This window comes from Schistocerca cancellata, chromosome 2, assembly GCF_023864275.1.
Source record: "Schistocerca cancellata isolate TAMUIC-IGC-003103 chromosome 2, iqSchCanc2.1, whole genome shotgun sequence".
In the NCBI taxonomy this organism is placed as follows: Eukaryota; Metazoa; Arthropoda; class Insecta; order Orthoptera; family Acrididae; genus Schistocerca; species Schistocerca cancellata.
Genome location: NC_064627.1, coordinates 1,055,187,935 through 1,055,205,631, shown reverse-complemented (window position 1 = coordinate 1,055,205,631; position 17,697 = coordinate 1,055,187,935). Strand labels below are relative to the sequence as shown.

General features: G+C 36.9%; 1 protein-coding gene across 2 annotated transcripts in view; it reads right to left on the bottom strand.

Annotated features, from left to right (window-relative positions):
- Positions 1-4,927: 4,927 nt before the first annotated feature.
- The window catches only part of LOC126163043 (ubiquitin carboxyl-terminal hydrolase 31), a 352,669-nt gene continuing 339,899 nt past the window's right edge, over positions 4,928-17,697 (bottom strand). Inside the window, exon 12 of one of the 2 annotated variants that reach the window (XM_049919926.1) lies at positions 4,928-14,074. In XM_049919926.1, the coding sequence (XP_049775883.1) occupies positions 13,901-14,074 (174 nt within the window). In that variant the 3' untranslated portion in view covers positions 4,928-13,900. The remainder of the gene's footprint in view (positions 14,075-17,697) is intronic. The other variant, XM_049919927.1, reaches the window with a different exon arrangement.

The window sequence follows — 17,697 nt, the reverse complement described above, 5'->3', positions numbered from 1 at the left end:
CTCCTTCCACCTTTCTGCTTTCCATTCTTTGCTTAGAACTGGGTTTCCATCTGAGCTCGATATTCATGCAAGTGGTTCTCTTTTCTCCAAAGGTCTCTTTAATTTTCCTGTAGGCAGTATCTATCTTACCCCTAGTGAGATAACCCTCTACATCCTTACATTTGTCCTCTAGCCATCCCTGTTTAGCCATTTTGCACTTCCTGTCGATCTCATTTTTGAGACGTTTGTATTCCTTCTTGCCTGCTTCATTTACGACATTTTTATATTTTCTTCTTTCATCAATTAAATTCAATATTTCTTCTGTCACCCAAGGATTTCTACTACCCCTTGCCTTTTTACCTACTTGATCCTCTGCTGCTTTCACTACTTCATCCCTCAAAGCTACCCATTGTTCTTCTACTGTATTTACTTCCCCCATTCTTGTCTATTGTTCCCTTATGCTCTCCTTGAAACTCTGTACAACCTCTGATTTAGTCAGTTTATCCAGGTCCCATCTCCTTAAATTCCCACCTTTTTGCAGTTTCTTCAGTTTTAATCTACAGTTCATAACCAATAGCTTGTGGTGAGAGTCCACATATGCCCCTGGAAATGTCTTAAAATTTAAAACCTGGTTCCTAAATCTCTGTCACCTTTTAGTATCGCCAGGCTTCTTCCATGTATACAATCTTTTTTTATGATTCTTGAACCAAGTGTTAGCTATGATTGTTATGCTCTGTGCAAAATTCTACCAGGCGGCTTCCTCTTTCATTTCTTCCCCCCCCCCCCCCCCCCCCCCCTCCCCGCAATCCATATTCCCCTACTAAATTTCCTTCTCTTCCTTTTCCTACTATCGAATTCCAGTCACCCATCACTATTAAATTTCCGTCTCGCTTCACTATCTGAATAATTTCTTTTATCTCTTCTTCAATTTCTTCATCATCTGCAGAGCTAGTTGGCATATAAACTTGTACTACTGTGGTAGGCATGGGCTTCGTGTATATCTTGCCCACAATAATGCGTTCACTATGCTGTTTGTAGTAGCTTACCCGCATTCCTATTTTCCTCATTCATTATTAAACCTACTCCTGTATTACCCCTATTTGATTTTGTATTTATAACCCTGTATTCTCCTGACCAAAAGTCTTGTCCCTCCTGCCATCGAACTTCGCTAATTCCCACTATATGTAACTTCAACCTATCCATTTCCCCTTTTTAAATTTTCTAACCTACCTGCCCGATTAAAGGATCTGACATTCCACGCTCCGATCCGTAGAACGCCAGTTTTCTTTCTCCTGATAACGACATCCTCCTGAGTAGTCCCCGCCCGGAGATCCGAATGGGGGACTATTTTATCTCCAGAATATTTTACCCAAGAGGACGCCATCATCATTTAACCATACAGTAAAGCTGCATGCCCTTGGGAAAAATTACGGCTGTAGTTTCCCCTCGCTTTCAGCCGTTTGCAGTACCAGCACAGCAAGGCCGTTTTGGTTAGTGTTACAAGGCCAGAACAGTCAATCATCCAGACTGTTGCCCCTGCAACTACTGAAAAGGCTGCTGCCCCGCTTCAGGAACCACACATTTATCTGGCCTCTCAACAGATACCCCTCCATTGTGGTTGCACCTACGGTACAGCTATCTGTATCGCTGAGGCACACAAGCCTCCCCACCAACGGCAAGGTCTATGGTTCATGGAGCGGATGTTACTATCTCATCATAATAATGTTACTATTATGATGAGATTAAACTGTGGAGATTGAGAAACATTCATACTGCGCAGCTTCATTGTAAAAATCTATAATGCACACACCTGTCTTCAAAACACTGTCAGCCTCCAGTATATCTACTTTTTCATTGTTCCTGGTTCATGAAACTGAATAACCAGACTACAGTTTATTATAATTATCAAAACAGATACCATCTAGAAACAATAAATTTCTGATTCACCTACAGGCTACAGCTCGGGCATTTCTCTGTGATGTCCATTCATCCAGGAGTGGTAGTCCAGCAAAGTATCCAGGAGAAAATCTGTCAAGTTCGAAAAGTGAAAGAGGGTTAATGTCATGCTTGAATCGCACCCAGATAGCTCTGTTGGTAAGAACATTATCGGTTAAAAGAAGAAGAAGAAGAAGAAGAATGAGAGCAAGAATAGGGCTTAACGTTCAGTCATTATAAAGATGGAGCACAACTTTGGTTGGGGGAGGGAAACTGGCTCCACTCTTTTGAATGGACTGTAATGATTAAGAGATTTAAGAAAATAAATGAAAACTTAAAACCAGATGGCCAGACAAGTATTAGAACCTACGACCTCCTGACTGCATGTCCAGTGCCTTAACTGATGTGTTACCCCACTTGGAACCATTATCCCTGGAATTTAAGGGTCTGTATTTGAGTCCATGTCCAGCAAACAATTTTAATTTGTCAGGAAGTTGTTTCAATAGGCTCAAATTCTGTTGTGTAGTAAAAAAATTCATTCTCGAACTGGCCTCTAGGCAGCAGCAATGCTGTTTTTTGTGATGTCCATCTTCCTAGTAGTGACGCTCCAGCAGAATTTGCAGGAAAACTTATGTGAAAATTGAGAAGTTGGGGAGTGGTACTAGCAGGTTTGAAGCTGTTAGAATGGGTCACGAGTTGTGCCTGGATAGCTCAGGTTTGGATCCCAAGTCCTCTGCACAGTCTTAACTATTATCCAGTTTCAACAATTATTAGAGTTCTATTTGCATTATTATTGTCTGAAGATAGTGCAACTAAGAGATACTGCTCAAAATAAGATGATGTTCCTGATGTTCAACCTTTTTTTCTTTTATAAACACCATACTAAAAAAAATACCTAATTTTTCATGTTGCTACATTTTACATCATACTATAAGTTTTCATTCTTCACGTTATTCAGTAATGATAGCATGCAATACTCTTAGATAACCATAGATTTTATTTACCGCAAGCAATTTTATAAAAAAGGTTTTCATCAGTTAATCATTACTTACAGTGTCAGTGTCTCATAATATTTGAGGGGACATAAAGGGGGGGGGGGGGGGGGGGACCACATTAGGAGGTTCAAAAAATCCGATTTTTTGTTATTGCATAAATCATTAACTTAACTGTCCAAATTTCAAAGCGAAATTTGCACTCGTTTAGATTTTATGAGCATAGAACCAAGTGCACACTGGGTACGGGCTCAAGCACAGATGGGGTTAAGAAATACCTCAGGTAGGCTTGACTGGAAAAGGTAAACTCACAGCGTCATTAGTGAAAAAGCTCAGTGCTTATTATGGACTAGCAATTAGAAGACACGTAGATAGTGTGCAATATGTGAAAAAAGCAATTATGGTGACATACTATCATATGATTTCCACGGATTAAATCCTCGACATGAGTATTGCCCAGAGGGAGATGGCAGCTGGTATGAGTGGCAGAAATGAGCAGCCCTTGGAATGGAACATGAGCCGCACCCTACCCCATTGCAACCCAACGTACCGAAGGAAGTTCTTCCAATATATTAAGATTTATCAAGGGATGAATTACTGGAGAGATGTTTAGGTGGCCACACACAAAATGTGAATGAAAGTTTCAATTCTACTATTTGGAATTAGCTCCTAAACACTTGCACTTTGGTCTAAAAGCCGTTGAATTGGCATTGTATTCAGCAGCGGGCTTACTCATTGAAAGAAATTCATCCCTTCTGATGGTCATGAATGGGACAGGAATTGTAGTAGGCATGCGAAGCCCCAGTTAACCCGAACAAATGGATAACCAGCACGTGCACCGGCAGAATCACTGTAGTTCATTGGAATTGACGGAAGATTGGAAAGCTCGGAATGCACTGCTGCAGGCACAAAACAAAGCCTATGAGGAAGAAGAAGGATTACTATATGGTGCTGGAATCGCAGATTAATTGGTAAGCATTTTACATCATTGTTAACTTCTTTGAATTTCTAGTTTCCGAGAATTTATTTTTCAAACATGTTTATCTCAAAATGACTTTTCACATTTGCATGCAGTCCAACTCAAAAAGTATAGAACCGATCACTATGAAATCTTTATAAAATTACGAATTATGTGAACCTACTTGTGAGATGATATCATGATTTTAAGGGTATATTTCTTTGCATAATTAGACAAAAAATCGTGAAAATCAAAGTAAATTGTTCCAATGCTTGCAAAATTTTTAATTTTCATTATTTTTCACCTGTATTGAGGCTCATATTGTTAGAAAATAAGTTATTAATGTAAAATCGAAAAGTTTTTGATTTCAGATGTAAATCGGAATGGCTACACTGCATGCAATTGGAAAACTATACTCATGACTTTCAGCAGGCATCACAGCACAACTTAGTTATTTTTGGCTAATTGTTCGAAATAGGAATGAAATGATGTCAAAATTTGATTAAATTCTAATTAATTCTCCCCATCCAAAAAAAATCTGCGTCAAACAGCCTCCTAATGTGGTTTGCCCCCTTAATAAAGGTAAAAGTTGATCAATCTGAATTTACAAAATTTAGAGTGTATAATACAAGACATAAAGACATGATAGTTCATAAACCGGAAACATCCAAGTTTACAAATACTTCTTCACATGGTTACTTTCTTTTTCCCATTAACTCTTATGGTCTGTGTGGATAAAGAACAAGTAAACATTTCACGAAACATACAGTTTATTTGTAATCATATATTTATTATTAATTATGGATATATTTGTATAAACATTTCCTATAAAACGGGCATAAGGCATCTTCCTTATATCACATGGAGATATGGAGTCAGGGCAAGATCAGGAACAATGGGACAAATTGAACTGCAAAAAACTAAAAATAAGCATTCTTTAACAAATGACACCACAATCAGGACCAAGTAAGCACACACTTCATCTGAAACCAATTATTTCTGCTTTAAACATGCATAAGAAGTTTTAATTTCTTTTCGAAGATTTGAAAAAAGACCAGGCATATCATGAGCTGATAACTATTTATTAGGACTCACAAGGCACATTTCATGTTTGGTAATAGTGCAAATTAACACACTTTTATAGTCCAAGTTACATTTTTCTCATGTTCAGAATCACAATTTATCTTACATTACACACCAATTTTAAATTTTTGACATAGATAACCACTCCATACAGTCAGAAGCAAAGATACTCTCGCAAGTGTCTTTTTAATAATAATTATTAAGGTGGCACTTCAGCTGCTTTTCCCACTTTCTCACACATCATTTGATAATTTTCCTATTTCTACGGATCTAACATTAATTCCCTGTACATGTCGAGCCTCTAGGGAGAAACAGTATACACAAATATAGACCAAGTAATGGGTACCATTCATGACATCAGTTTTAATCAAAGTAGCAGCACAGCAGCTGCAGCAACAACAGATAAATTTTTCTATCACATATGCAAAAATAAATAGAACCTATGAGTCTACATTTAGTCTGTTTAACTCTTTCAAACAGTCAAGTCACATTAGTAGCTAACTGTAATGTTGTAAAGAGTTTCCTTCGCCATTAAAATGTTCTTTTGATTAAATGTTTCAATGAATGGTATTTCTGATGAAATTACACACATTTAGTTTTCAATGTACACATCTTCCTCTGTAAGCAAGCATATTCATGTTGATGTTTTCTGAAAATTACACACTTATCTTTTAATATTTTTCTATACAACACTGTATAATATGAACATGAAATTGCTTTGTGAAAGTAATGGTCCTAAGTGGAGACAAAGATCTGGCAGGAAGTTATGTCACTGGTTAGTTTAACAAATTAGTTTCCAGATGGCTAAATAGATCTGCTAATGACATATGACAGTATTCTTGATGGAGTTACACTTAAACTGACAACTGTTTCGAAAATACAGCCTTACATAACTGCATATAAAAAATTAAAGGTGTATGTAATTACAGAAGAATCAATATTTTAAAAAACTGCTATATTTGCAATTTACATTGTAATCCACTTAACAAAAATGTCATTACACTTAATGGTACAGTTTTCTTTGGTTTGGAATCAATTTCAACAATCGACAATTGAATAGAAAGGGTCTATGTGTCAAAGCAAGCAAATGCAAGTTAGGTGGTTTAAAAAGATCAATGTTTCATGCAGAATACTTTTATAAAGGGTTTATGGCTTCAATGTTTTTTGTATAGTTTTTAATGTCCTCATAATATGGCAGGTGCTGTATCTCCAGTGGTACGTTAGCAAGTAAGGGTCCAATCCCTGCTTGTTCTCACCAGCTGGTAGCACTGTGTTTACTGCATGTAGTACAAAATGTCTTCCAGTGGTGATGTTAACTTTCTAAAAAGGAGAAAGAGATGCTCTGAAAGTGTTTCCAGGGAAAGGAAGAGACTACGGAACAGTGGACAAACCTACAAAAACTGCAGACAGAAAGATAGGCCAGCAAAACAGCCTTCAAAAGCTCATGTAAGTGAAAGTTATATTTATACTCCTATCATAACCTACATCTGTATTTTCAATCTTGCAATCAGATAAGAACAACAATATTACTACCACTACTACAAGTGTAACGAAGAATGTCATGCTTTGTCAGCTGAATTTAACCAACAATTGTTTTTGGATTTTTACAGCACATTGGAGCAACAAAAAACATTTCTTCTTGGTCATACGCAGCTAGGTGTTGTAAAGAGAAGATGGCATGGAAAATATGATGATGTCCTGCAGAAAATCTCCTACGAACTACAGGCTACTACACTGTTCCAGATGGTAACGGTAGTCATGTACAAGTCCATCGTAATTTCTTTTTTCCTGCCTCACAAACATATCTAAGTCTTGCAAGAGAAAAAGGAGAATATGTTTATGTTGATAACAGGGGACAACACAGTGCACCAAAAATGTACTCACAGGAAGTGAGGAAGCAAATATGTGAACACATCGAATCTTTTCCTGTAAAAGAAAAATCATTAAAATAGAGAGCAATCAGTGATTAAGTCCAGATTTGAATGACTCGAGGCTATTTAAATATTTTACTGTCCAATACTCAGGTATGAAAATTACGATAATATGCTCACACATTCAAGAATTTTCCTAATTCGACATTTGGACAGATCAGATTGGATACTTTTAGTACTTGTGACTTACTGCATGCCAAATTTTAAGTGGGACCAAAGCAACACCAAACACAAAGCAGCCCTTGAGTGTCACCAGAAAAGGGAATGTCTGCATTACATGAAGATAGAATTTTGTCACATACACCTAGTACTGGTACACATGTGATCACAGCCAATTTACAGAAGGTATTTTATATCCCTTTATTGACACATTCTGAGATGCTCTGCTACTGTCAACTGTCCTGTTTCAATATTTGTGTTCATGTTTGTGATACTGAACATGGTGCGTTCATCTTTGTGACACTGAAAATGCATACATGTGTCTTTGAAAGCTATTTCCCTTCTTACCTCCAACAAGAGAAAGCCTGTAATTTGGACTGATAATTGTAGCATACAAAACAAAGTAAGATGATGGTTATTACTCATCTGCAAAAGGTTGCTTGAATAAAATCAGTCATAAGTTTGTTGATAACAGTCTTTTGTTTCTGTCTTGCAACCATGACTTTGCTATAATTGAGAAGAGGAAGCGTGTCATTAAGATGTCTGCACCACACGATCCGGAAACATTAATAACATCTAGTAGGGCAAAACATCCTTATGTTGCTGTAAATATGGACAATGATTTCAAGGGTGTTTGGGGATAAGGCCTTTGTATGTGTTAGTCAAAATGGTACATATACCCCTTTTCAAATATATTTTTCTAGTGGAACAGTGAATTTTCTTGATTATTTTCTTTCATAACACATTCATACAAAATGTCTGTCATAAAATATATTCCATTTTCTGTTGACTAATCTTCTATTGAAATAAAATATGTTTATCGACCTTTATCGGGTCTTTATTTTTTGCACTTAGACCCTTTCTAATTTATAGTGTTCAATTGTCCTCTTCTGTTCAACCGACGGTGTTGAACGTGCTTTGTCATCTGCGAAGGGACAGTCACTTTGCAAACAATGAAAACTTAAAACAGTACCCAATATAAATTTAAAAAATGATAGATTGTAAGCAATGCTGGCTTGACATATTAAAATTGTGCAGTTGTATTAAGCTGCCAGCAATGGGTGTTTGCAGTTTCGGTAATAGAATGAATAGGACCGGTTCAAGAACATTTTTCCACACAAGCAACTTATCATTTGGTGCCCCTTTTCCCTCCTACACTTTCACCCATGTCAGTTTTCAATACTAACTGCAGTATGTCCTGTGTAAGATTCTTAAAAGCTGTGGTGCCACTGGCAGTCCTCTCAGCTTGAACCCACAAGCAGCAGCTTGTGTCGCTTGGGCCTTTACTGGCTCGGGAATGAATTCTGAAAACACAGGAAGGGGGAGAACTGTCCAGCACGCTGTTACACTTCAGTTGATGTCAAATACTATCTACTGCAGGAAAAAGGGCAGAAGGGTATGGGTGGTAAATGCCAATTACTAATGTGCAAACATAGATTCACAGAAAAGTGTGATCTTCAGGAACCCTCAACAATTACACGGTATTACAAGGAAACGAGACGACAAAGCAATTAAATTTGTAGCAGAGAAATAGGTTTGCGTAAAGTGAAGAAAATACGCAGTAGCTCACTAAAACAGCACAGGAACATGCTAAAGAAGTACATGATGCCATAGGTGCAATGTGTGTGGGAAAAACACCAGGAAAACAATTCAGGTCTAGTGACAAATAATCAGAAGATCCATACAATGCAAAGGTTTAATTTGCGGTGGTGACAAGAAAGAGAATATTTTTCTTCTTTTCTTTTTTTTTTAACACCAGTGGGAATAATAACCAGAAGTGGCTCTTTAACAAAAAATTACACGGTATTTACATTTTATTTTTATAAATGAAAAATACATGTATCAGTTACAAGTATACCTACGACAACTGCCCATTTTTTCACACAGAATCCACAACTGGTTACAAACCTTTCACTGTGATAGAATGTACTGCTTATGTCACAACTTAAAACAAAATATTAGAATGATTCTGATGCTAAGATGCATTTCTTAAATTACAAAGGATGCTAAAATGATACACATGAGAAATCTCTCTTCCTTGGATGATGTTTTCTAAACAGTGTTCAAGACTTTGGAACCATAGGCAAGAAGAAACGCTGTTTGAAAGACTGATGTATTTGAAAAGTAACAGCAATGATTTGCATCAGAAAATGGTGAGGTTTGCTGTGATTGTGTTTTCTAACTATCAACAGCACACTGATTAGAGATTCCTTACAAGGCCTGTTTTGACATAGTGTTAGAAGTTATGACATTTTCTTGTAGTGATTTAGTAAAATTGTGAAGAAACCAAAGAAATGACAGCTGGACATGGTTCTTTCCAGTTGTCCCATCGGCATTTTATTTCTCATTGCATTGCTCGGTAAAATGTTTAATGTCTTATTCTTCAGTTCACAGCAATTTATAGTAAAATAGTTGCCAAATACCTAATATGATGTACAATAATACATGGAAAATCTGTTTTACAAATATAAATATAGGCAAATCATTTTTGGAATGATTAAGAGAATCATCAATTTATACAACTACAGTCTCAAAAGCTTTATTTTGTGTCTACAGAAGACGCTGTTAATCAGCCAGCATTATAATACACACAGAAAGCAAAACGGGAAAGGAATAGAAAACAGTACTATGCAAAGGGTGAAAAAATTGTGTCTCAGATACCAAATGTCTGTATTTATGCACTACTGCAAGAATGTTACAGAAAGTTTCGAACAGATCAAGACTAAAATAATACCATAGCTCCTGATCAACCAGTTTCATTTAGTAATTGTTGTCAGAGATGGTTCTGTAGTTGCCTCTAACTGGCTAGGATTAACAGTAATATCTGTGCTAGAAACACACCTGTGTACTACTTTCTTACAACAGCTTTACTATCAAAACAAAGTACCTCATACTGAAATAAATATGGGCTAAATACAACAAAGAGGTATATCAGCAATGCAATATTCAGTTTTTATGCTATCAAAAGTCACATTATGGTTACGAGTGAAGATTTAAACTTTCCTGCAGAGCACTGACATCTGGCAAATTACCATCAGCTGACATAGGAGGTATTAATAGTGAAAGATAGAGCCATAAAGGTGTAAAAGAGCAAAGGAAGACAACAGCTAAAAGCCTGCACATTACATTTCCACTTTGACTGCAAAAAATAAAGAAAAGCACGAGTTACTGAATGAACAGTTTACAAAATAGTAAATTTCTCTTCACTAGTAAGCTAAGAACTAACGTAATAATATCAATGTCTCAAACAGCTGGTTGATGACTGTGGAAACAGATGCTTGGGCAAAAATGAAAGAACTGTGTTAATTAGAAAGCAAAACCATATAATGTGTTTTAAATAGTGTGCATTGTAAGACACAGATAAAATATGAAATAAAAGATGGTGTAGACACAGTCCACAAAACACTTTAAAGATAGAGACAAGGGATATTGCAGTATGCCTATGAAATATGAGGACTAATATTGTTGTGGAACAAACGGCCAGTGGTAATCACGCTGCTGGAAGTAGCACAATGTTAAATTATCTGCTGCAAGTCAATGAGATGATAAGGATAAGTAGTGTTCTAAAAAAAATAAATTTTTTCTCTGACATTTTACATTTATGTGCAACTGGCTTGGAATGTTACATGTCATAAGACGATTGCAGCATCAAGTGCCAAAATTGTATGCAAGAGTGTGATGGGAGACTGATACATCAATTAATTAGGTGATGCAATTTGATGGCATATGAGCATGTCTCATCTAATTATACCAAAAACCGAGAGGCAAATAACGTATATCACAAGCTGATACTAGTTGTATAATACTTTGGATGCAATCACCATGGAACGCAAAATGTATAGCTCACACTAAGAAATAAATCAGTAATTCCTAACTGATATCAGCAGCAAATTAATTACATGTCTTTTTACATTTATTTACAAATATTTACATCATTCGGCCAACTATGCCCAACATCTCATCACAACACAATAATACACAGAATAATTATAGAAAATTTTGGCCAACTGTGCTCCAGTAAGTGAAACATGAGTTTTGTCGATGACATGAACCATACCAGATTGTTAGGATAAGAAAAGAGGGCAGCTTAGATATCTCTACTGTACACCGTGAAGTTCATGAGCACAGATTTGCCAGTGTCGTGTTTCCAGAATGACTAATGACAACAAACATGTTGTTTCATTACAGGTTTCATTTGCCAGAAGTGTTCACTATTTCAGAATCAACAATAAATTACACACTTCTCTACACAAACTGGGGAGAAATAAATATGTCTCTGATGCAAACATACTACCTGTTCACTTTAAAGGTCTAAATGGCACAAAATGTTGAGTTTCATGACCAAGCAAAGAAAAACAATAAGTGTGTACAAAAAATTTAATGTCATAAAAACAGGGACAGAAAACGTCAATCTCCTAGTATTCAATTTCATTTTTCAAGAGTTGTGAATTAAAGGATATGACACACTGAAAGGTTGAAAGATATCGTTCAGGAATTGCTACATAATTTATTTGCCACCAATGTACAATTATCCAACCAAAAGACCACTGAAGACCACTGAAAAACATTTTAAGCCTACTGTCATGAGCCTCCCCTTTCCCATCTATTCTCTCAATTGTGACTCATCCTTCATTTTTGCTATTCCCACAAATTTTGTTTCCTTTTTTTCCTCTCTTTCTCACAAGGAAGGGATATTCATTTGCAAAACAAAAGAACTCATTATCTTGCTTGGCTATGTAGAACTTACAAAGTAACTGTCACATTCAGAGCCCCATGAAAAGGTAGGGGAGAATGGTGTTTCTGATGCACATGTGTAATACTGTGTTGTGTTTTACATAATAGACATTACAGTTAAATTCTGTGAAATGTCTTATGATCATATGCCATTTTAAATTATAAATGAATGTGTACTTGTTTCAACATAAATGCAGAAAAATTGTTGGACAACAGAACTACTTATATTGATGTGAAACTGGAGTACAGTACCAAGTGGAAGAAAATAATGAGTTATCAGATCTTGTGCACAAGACGTGGAGATAAAAGAATATGGATCAGGAGGATAAGAAGAATGGGGCTGAGGGCTAGGAGAGGTGGTATTAATTACTTTTCTTCAAAGCTTGTATCACCCTCCTCCTTGGGAGGCGGCATGGGGGAATGCAGAGTTTGTGTAGACCAAAGTATGTTGTTGGTTTTGTCTTTCTTTTCTTTTCTTTTCTTTTAATGTGGGAGAGCTGATTTCCTGTCTTAAGCTACATTACTTTAGTCAAGGAGTTCTTTTTAAATATGTGTAATTTCACCCATGACAATTTAAGTGCAACTGATAATATAAATATGTAAACCACACCAAGTATTTCAAACATGTAAAACAAATAATCAGTATTTTATTTGAATGCTGAGAAATATTAACACACTTTCCATGAAAATTTCTGAAATTTTTGATAATATGAGGTATACGATACTAGGAAATAAAGTTTCTGTTTATTGACATTGACAAAACTTGTAATCGACAATAAATTACATTTCTTGCTACATGCATGTAAAACAAAACATATGCCTCTTATTGCAAAAATAAAAATCTTTAACACAAAAAAATTCTAAGAAAGATACATTAATGTCCTCATTACAAATACCTGGCACCATAAACAAATTCCTATTACAGAAATACAAATGCAACAGCATTTGGTTAATTTCGATACATCTTCGGTTAGCTGCCATCACTTACATTATCTTCCTATTTTTTTTTTTTTCAATCCACATTTCTGAATTTTAATCTTTCTCTTTCTCCCACTTGCTCTCTCACCCCCCCCCCCCCTCCCAAGGATAACTTAATCACAATAACAGATAGTTGAAAATTCCAGTACACAACTGTTGCATCAGTTTCTGATAGGTGGTTATGGTTTCAGTTACTTGACTAAGTCACATTTGTCTGCATTGTTCATAAAATCTACAGAAAAACTTCGGCATTCCACCAGTATGTTATAAATTGATTAAAAAGTTAACAAAATGAAAGTAATAATTATTGTCTGAACTAATTTTTTTATGGATGAAGTGCATCAATATTGGTGCAAGTATCTCCAAACACTCTGCTAATTTCAGAACATGTAAACCAGCCATCCATAAACTGCACCAACAAATCACTTTAAGTAAGTCACCAGCTCAACTGCTAACATTTTAGCAACCATGGTGGTTGCCTCTAACTTGATTTTCTGCTTCAATTTACAAATGGCTGACATGGTTTTAAAAAAAATGAATAAATTTTAGAAAGCCACAATTAATCTGATCTTAATGTATTAGCTGAAGAGCTTTTTCTCTGCAGTACAAATATCAAAACAAACTGTGGAATATGATCCATATTCAAGTAGCATCTCTATAATGACTTGAAACATTGTTAAAGAATCTCCTCTGTATTCCAAACTAAATGTTTACTTTGTATCATTTTCATACTTACAAAATTCTGTAACTGCACTACATCATATACAGATCTTGAAATATAAACAACTGTGCAATAGGAATATTACACTTGAAAATACATCATGATATGCATTCAGTATTACTTTTGAGAGGCATCTAAAATAGAACTTCATGATAGTTGTACTTTGGAATTCAGTGAGGTAACTGCCATTAAAGCAAATATGCCGCATAATGAGAAGCCTAGAACACGATAACCGACGATGAGTAACGGTTTAGGTGTAATGGTTTGTTTCCCTGTTTAACAGAGCAATTTCAGGCTCACATAAAAGTCCTCACAGCAGCCTCGAAGCAGATTGTACAAGTGTCTTCTGCTTATAGAAACTGATGTTCAATGTGAAACAGGGAAACGATGCCAGCAGTGTGACGTGAGGAAAAACAAAGTCCTCCTCCTGTCACACACACGACTCCGTGACGACTGTAGGCGGCTGGACATCTGCACTCGGCAGGGGTGGGGGTGGGGGGATTCCAGCTTCACAAGAGACATCCTGCCTCTGGTCTTCAGCACACTCCTTCTGTGTCACCTCTGCTGGCACCTCGTTCTCAGCTGATTTCTGCTCTTCCTTTGGCTGAAGAAAAGGGATGTAAATGAAAGAGGACTGTATTATCTGAGCAAACTGTTACAAAAATTTCAGCTTGAAGACAAAAGATAACGTGTAAAAAACCTCTAGTTCAGTAATAATATTTCAATTAATATAAATAGTACTATGCATCATTTAAAACAAGTCTTTATGTTTCATTACATGAACAGAAAACTGTGCCAATAAAAGTAGCATGTTATTGTTGTTGTTGTTGTTCACCTCTCAAATACATTAGTTTTTGCACAACTGCTTCTTTGAACCTCATCTGACCTTTTTGGGAGAAAAAGGTAAATATACTATAAACAAATTTCAGTGTTTTAAATGTTCATCTTCAGGTAGATTATATTGGTGAAAGTCTCAAAATACAGTGTAGGTCTTTGGTTGTAAAGATGAATGGAAATGTGAATGTAAAGGTTTCCAGTGGTAACAGTTTCTTTCACTGTCAAGTTTATGTAACATGCACATACTTTTATACACATAAATAAGCAAAGATGGCAATGTGCATGCGCGCGAGTGAGTGGGGGGGGGGGGATGTCCACGACCAACAAGGTTAATAATGTAGGCTACTGTTAGTAAAGGAGACAATAGTACTGCATTTGCAAATGTTATCAAATATGATGGCCTTGGATTGTTTGCTTTGGCGTTTTTATATTTAGAACATTTGACTTTGGGATGGATATGTAGAATATTGATACTTGTCTTATTAACAGAGTATTTTGTTCCTTGCAGGTGGATCACTACTTCTAACGTGTCATATTTTGTGTTTTTTAGTGATAGTGTTCTACCTGCCTGCGGTATGTAGAAACAAACAGTACAATCATTACATTTTGTACACACCCCTATGGTGTAGTGGGTTTCTTGTCTTGCCGCTATGAGGTAATTGCTGGCCAATCCTGTTAGTGATGCGAAAGATATGTTCACGACTATGCATTTAAAGGCAATGACACTTTGATATGAAATCTTGATGGGGAATGGGAATGTGTGGGTTATGTTATTCTCTATGTATTTTTTATGCTGCGAGTCTCTCACCGTTGTTCAGTGTTTCAATATGTCCCCTGACGAGCAGCTCTGGTTATTTTCAATGACTGTTTGTTTCATTGTTTCCATTCCTTGCTCGAGTTTAATTTCTGAGAGTGGTAGCTGGACTGCTCTGTTAACAGTATTTAGGAATGCTGCCACTTTGTGGAGTGAGATGAAGTGTTGCAGATGGTAGTATGCATTGTAGTTGGCGAATAGTGTTGAACCAACCCGTGTAAAGTAATGTTCTGTGAGATATAATGAGTTTTTATGTTTATGCATGGATGCCCTACTGCAGCAATGTTACTTTAAATCATCGACACATATGGAATGTCGTTCTCACTTGAGTCTTCTATAACAGCAATTATATATCTAAATGACAGAGATACAGTTTTAGACTTCCATACATGACAAAATTATACAATTACAATGATAGGAGCAAAACATGAAAATGACACATTGACAGAATCAGCTGACTGCGTGTTATAAATGACAGTGATTGTTTCACAGGTGAAAATGGAAAGACACCAACCAACCTTACGAATACCTTCACTCACTCGGGCAATTCCAAAGTAACAAATCATTCATAAGTATAATTTAGTGTTGGAAGACAGGACCATCTACTGGGAATGATCATTTGTCAAGGAACGGGATAGAGGTCAGCACATTAGTTCTGCGAGTGTGTTCACTGTGTAAAGATCGATGTAATTATCTTATTTATAATAAATTCTTGGTGTGATAGCAGAGTGCGGTTGTTAATTAAAAAGAAGATCGTTATTCAATAAAGTAGTGATTTGTAAAATTGGGCAAGGCTGACATTGAGGTACCGATGTTTGATGGAGAGGACAACAGAAACTGGGAAAGGTCAATGGCATTTGAGATAATGAAAAAGTTGGATGAATTGTACTCCAAGGAATCAACTAAACTGTTTGCAGAAACAAGTTGGATAAATTACATTAGCAGGTGGGAGAGTAACAGGAAAGGAGAAACTAAACTACATGTCAAGAACCCTGCCACAATCTTTGCGCTATATCGGTGACTCTGTCAACATTTTGATAGGAGGAGATCAGACAGTTGAATACCTTAAAAGTAAAATTTGAATGATAGGTTTGAAGGAGAAGGATAAAAGTGAAGGTGTAACATCCAATGCATGTCACACAGGAAAGAAAATCAGTACAAGCTACAATGAAGAGTTGTGGTACAAACAGGGAAAACCAAAGCATTTCAGATGTTCATGGAAATGTGGCAGATATCATCGAGGAGCCTGTGGAGGCAACAGGCAACATGTACAATACTATCAGTGTAGATGCAAAAACAACTGGTCACAATATTGAGGTGAGTAGTGTGTTTCAGGATGTGGTCAGTACCGAGAAGGCCGAGACTATGGACAGAACGGAGCTGGAATGAATTTATAAGCAGGAAAGAAAGGAAATACAAGATCAAAATATTTTAGCCTTACAATTCTTTTATTTCAAATGTCGGAGAGTGTTTACATAAGAGAAACCAGTATTGCTTCTTGTATTCGGAAGATGCCCTGTATGCTCACTTAGAGTAGACAGAAAATGTTGTCACACAAGCTGAAAAGGCACAAACAGTGTTTCCAAAGAAATGACAGCAATTATTTGTAAAATGATTTTAATTAATAAAACTTTAGATAGGGACTCAGTAACACTGAAATTCTGTTGTTTAATCTTAGGAAAACTGTAATTTAAATAAAGGTCACAATTTTTTTTCAGTGGCACAGTGACAATCAGGATGTCTTGTATGGGGGGTGGTGGCAGAATACTGCGTGTGTGTATGACCACCAATCACGTGTAGACCGGAATGACTGGTCACCAGTAACCAGTGGCCACAGATTGACCAGCCAGTGATGGAACATGCTGCTGAACACAATATGCTGGAGTTCAATGGCTGCTTCAATCCTTCCTCCATAGCACCAACTTCCCTGAACTACACAGATGGGAGTTATCCTTGCAACACATTCTTCGTTCCCATAATCCTGGCCCCATCTCCACTAACTCACACCCTCTACCCAGCAGTCTCCCCTTCCTCTGTCCTGTCACACCCTCCCAATCCACTCCTCCGCATCATCCTCATCTTGTGTCACAGGAACTAATGAGCTCTAGTGCCTGTGAGTCACATTCGTAACTTATGGATCCCCCCCCATTCTACGCCTCACACCCAGTGATTCCCTCTGAGCACCCAGACAGACACAACTCCTCAGCACCCTAGTCTGTCTGCCGAATTGTAGTCCTGACAATGAACTTTTAGCTGGCACAGTGTAGTTGCACGGAGATATCTATTCTGTTGGTCTACCTCTATAACTTTTACACCTCTCATTTCCCTCCAGTACGGTTATCTCTTGATGTCTCAGACTGTGTCCTGTAAACCAATCCCTTCTTTTGGTCAACTTGTGCAACAAATTTCTTGTTTCCCCAGTTATATTCAGTACCTACTCATTAGTTATGTGATCTAGCCACCTAACTAACTAACACCTTCTGAACAGGCCTTTAAGGCCCAACGGTACTGACTGGCTGCCGTGTCACCTTCAGTCCTTACGTGTCACTGGATATGGAGAGGTATGTGGTCAGCAC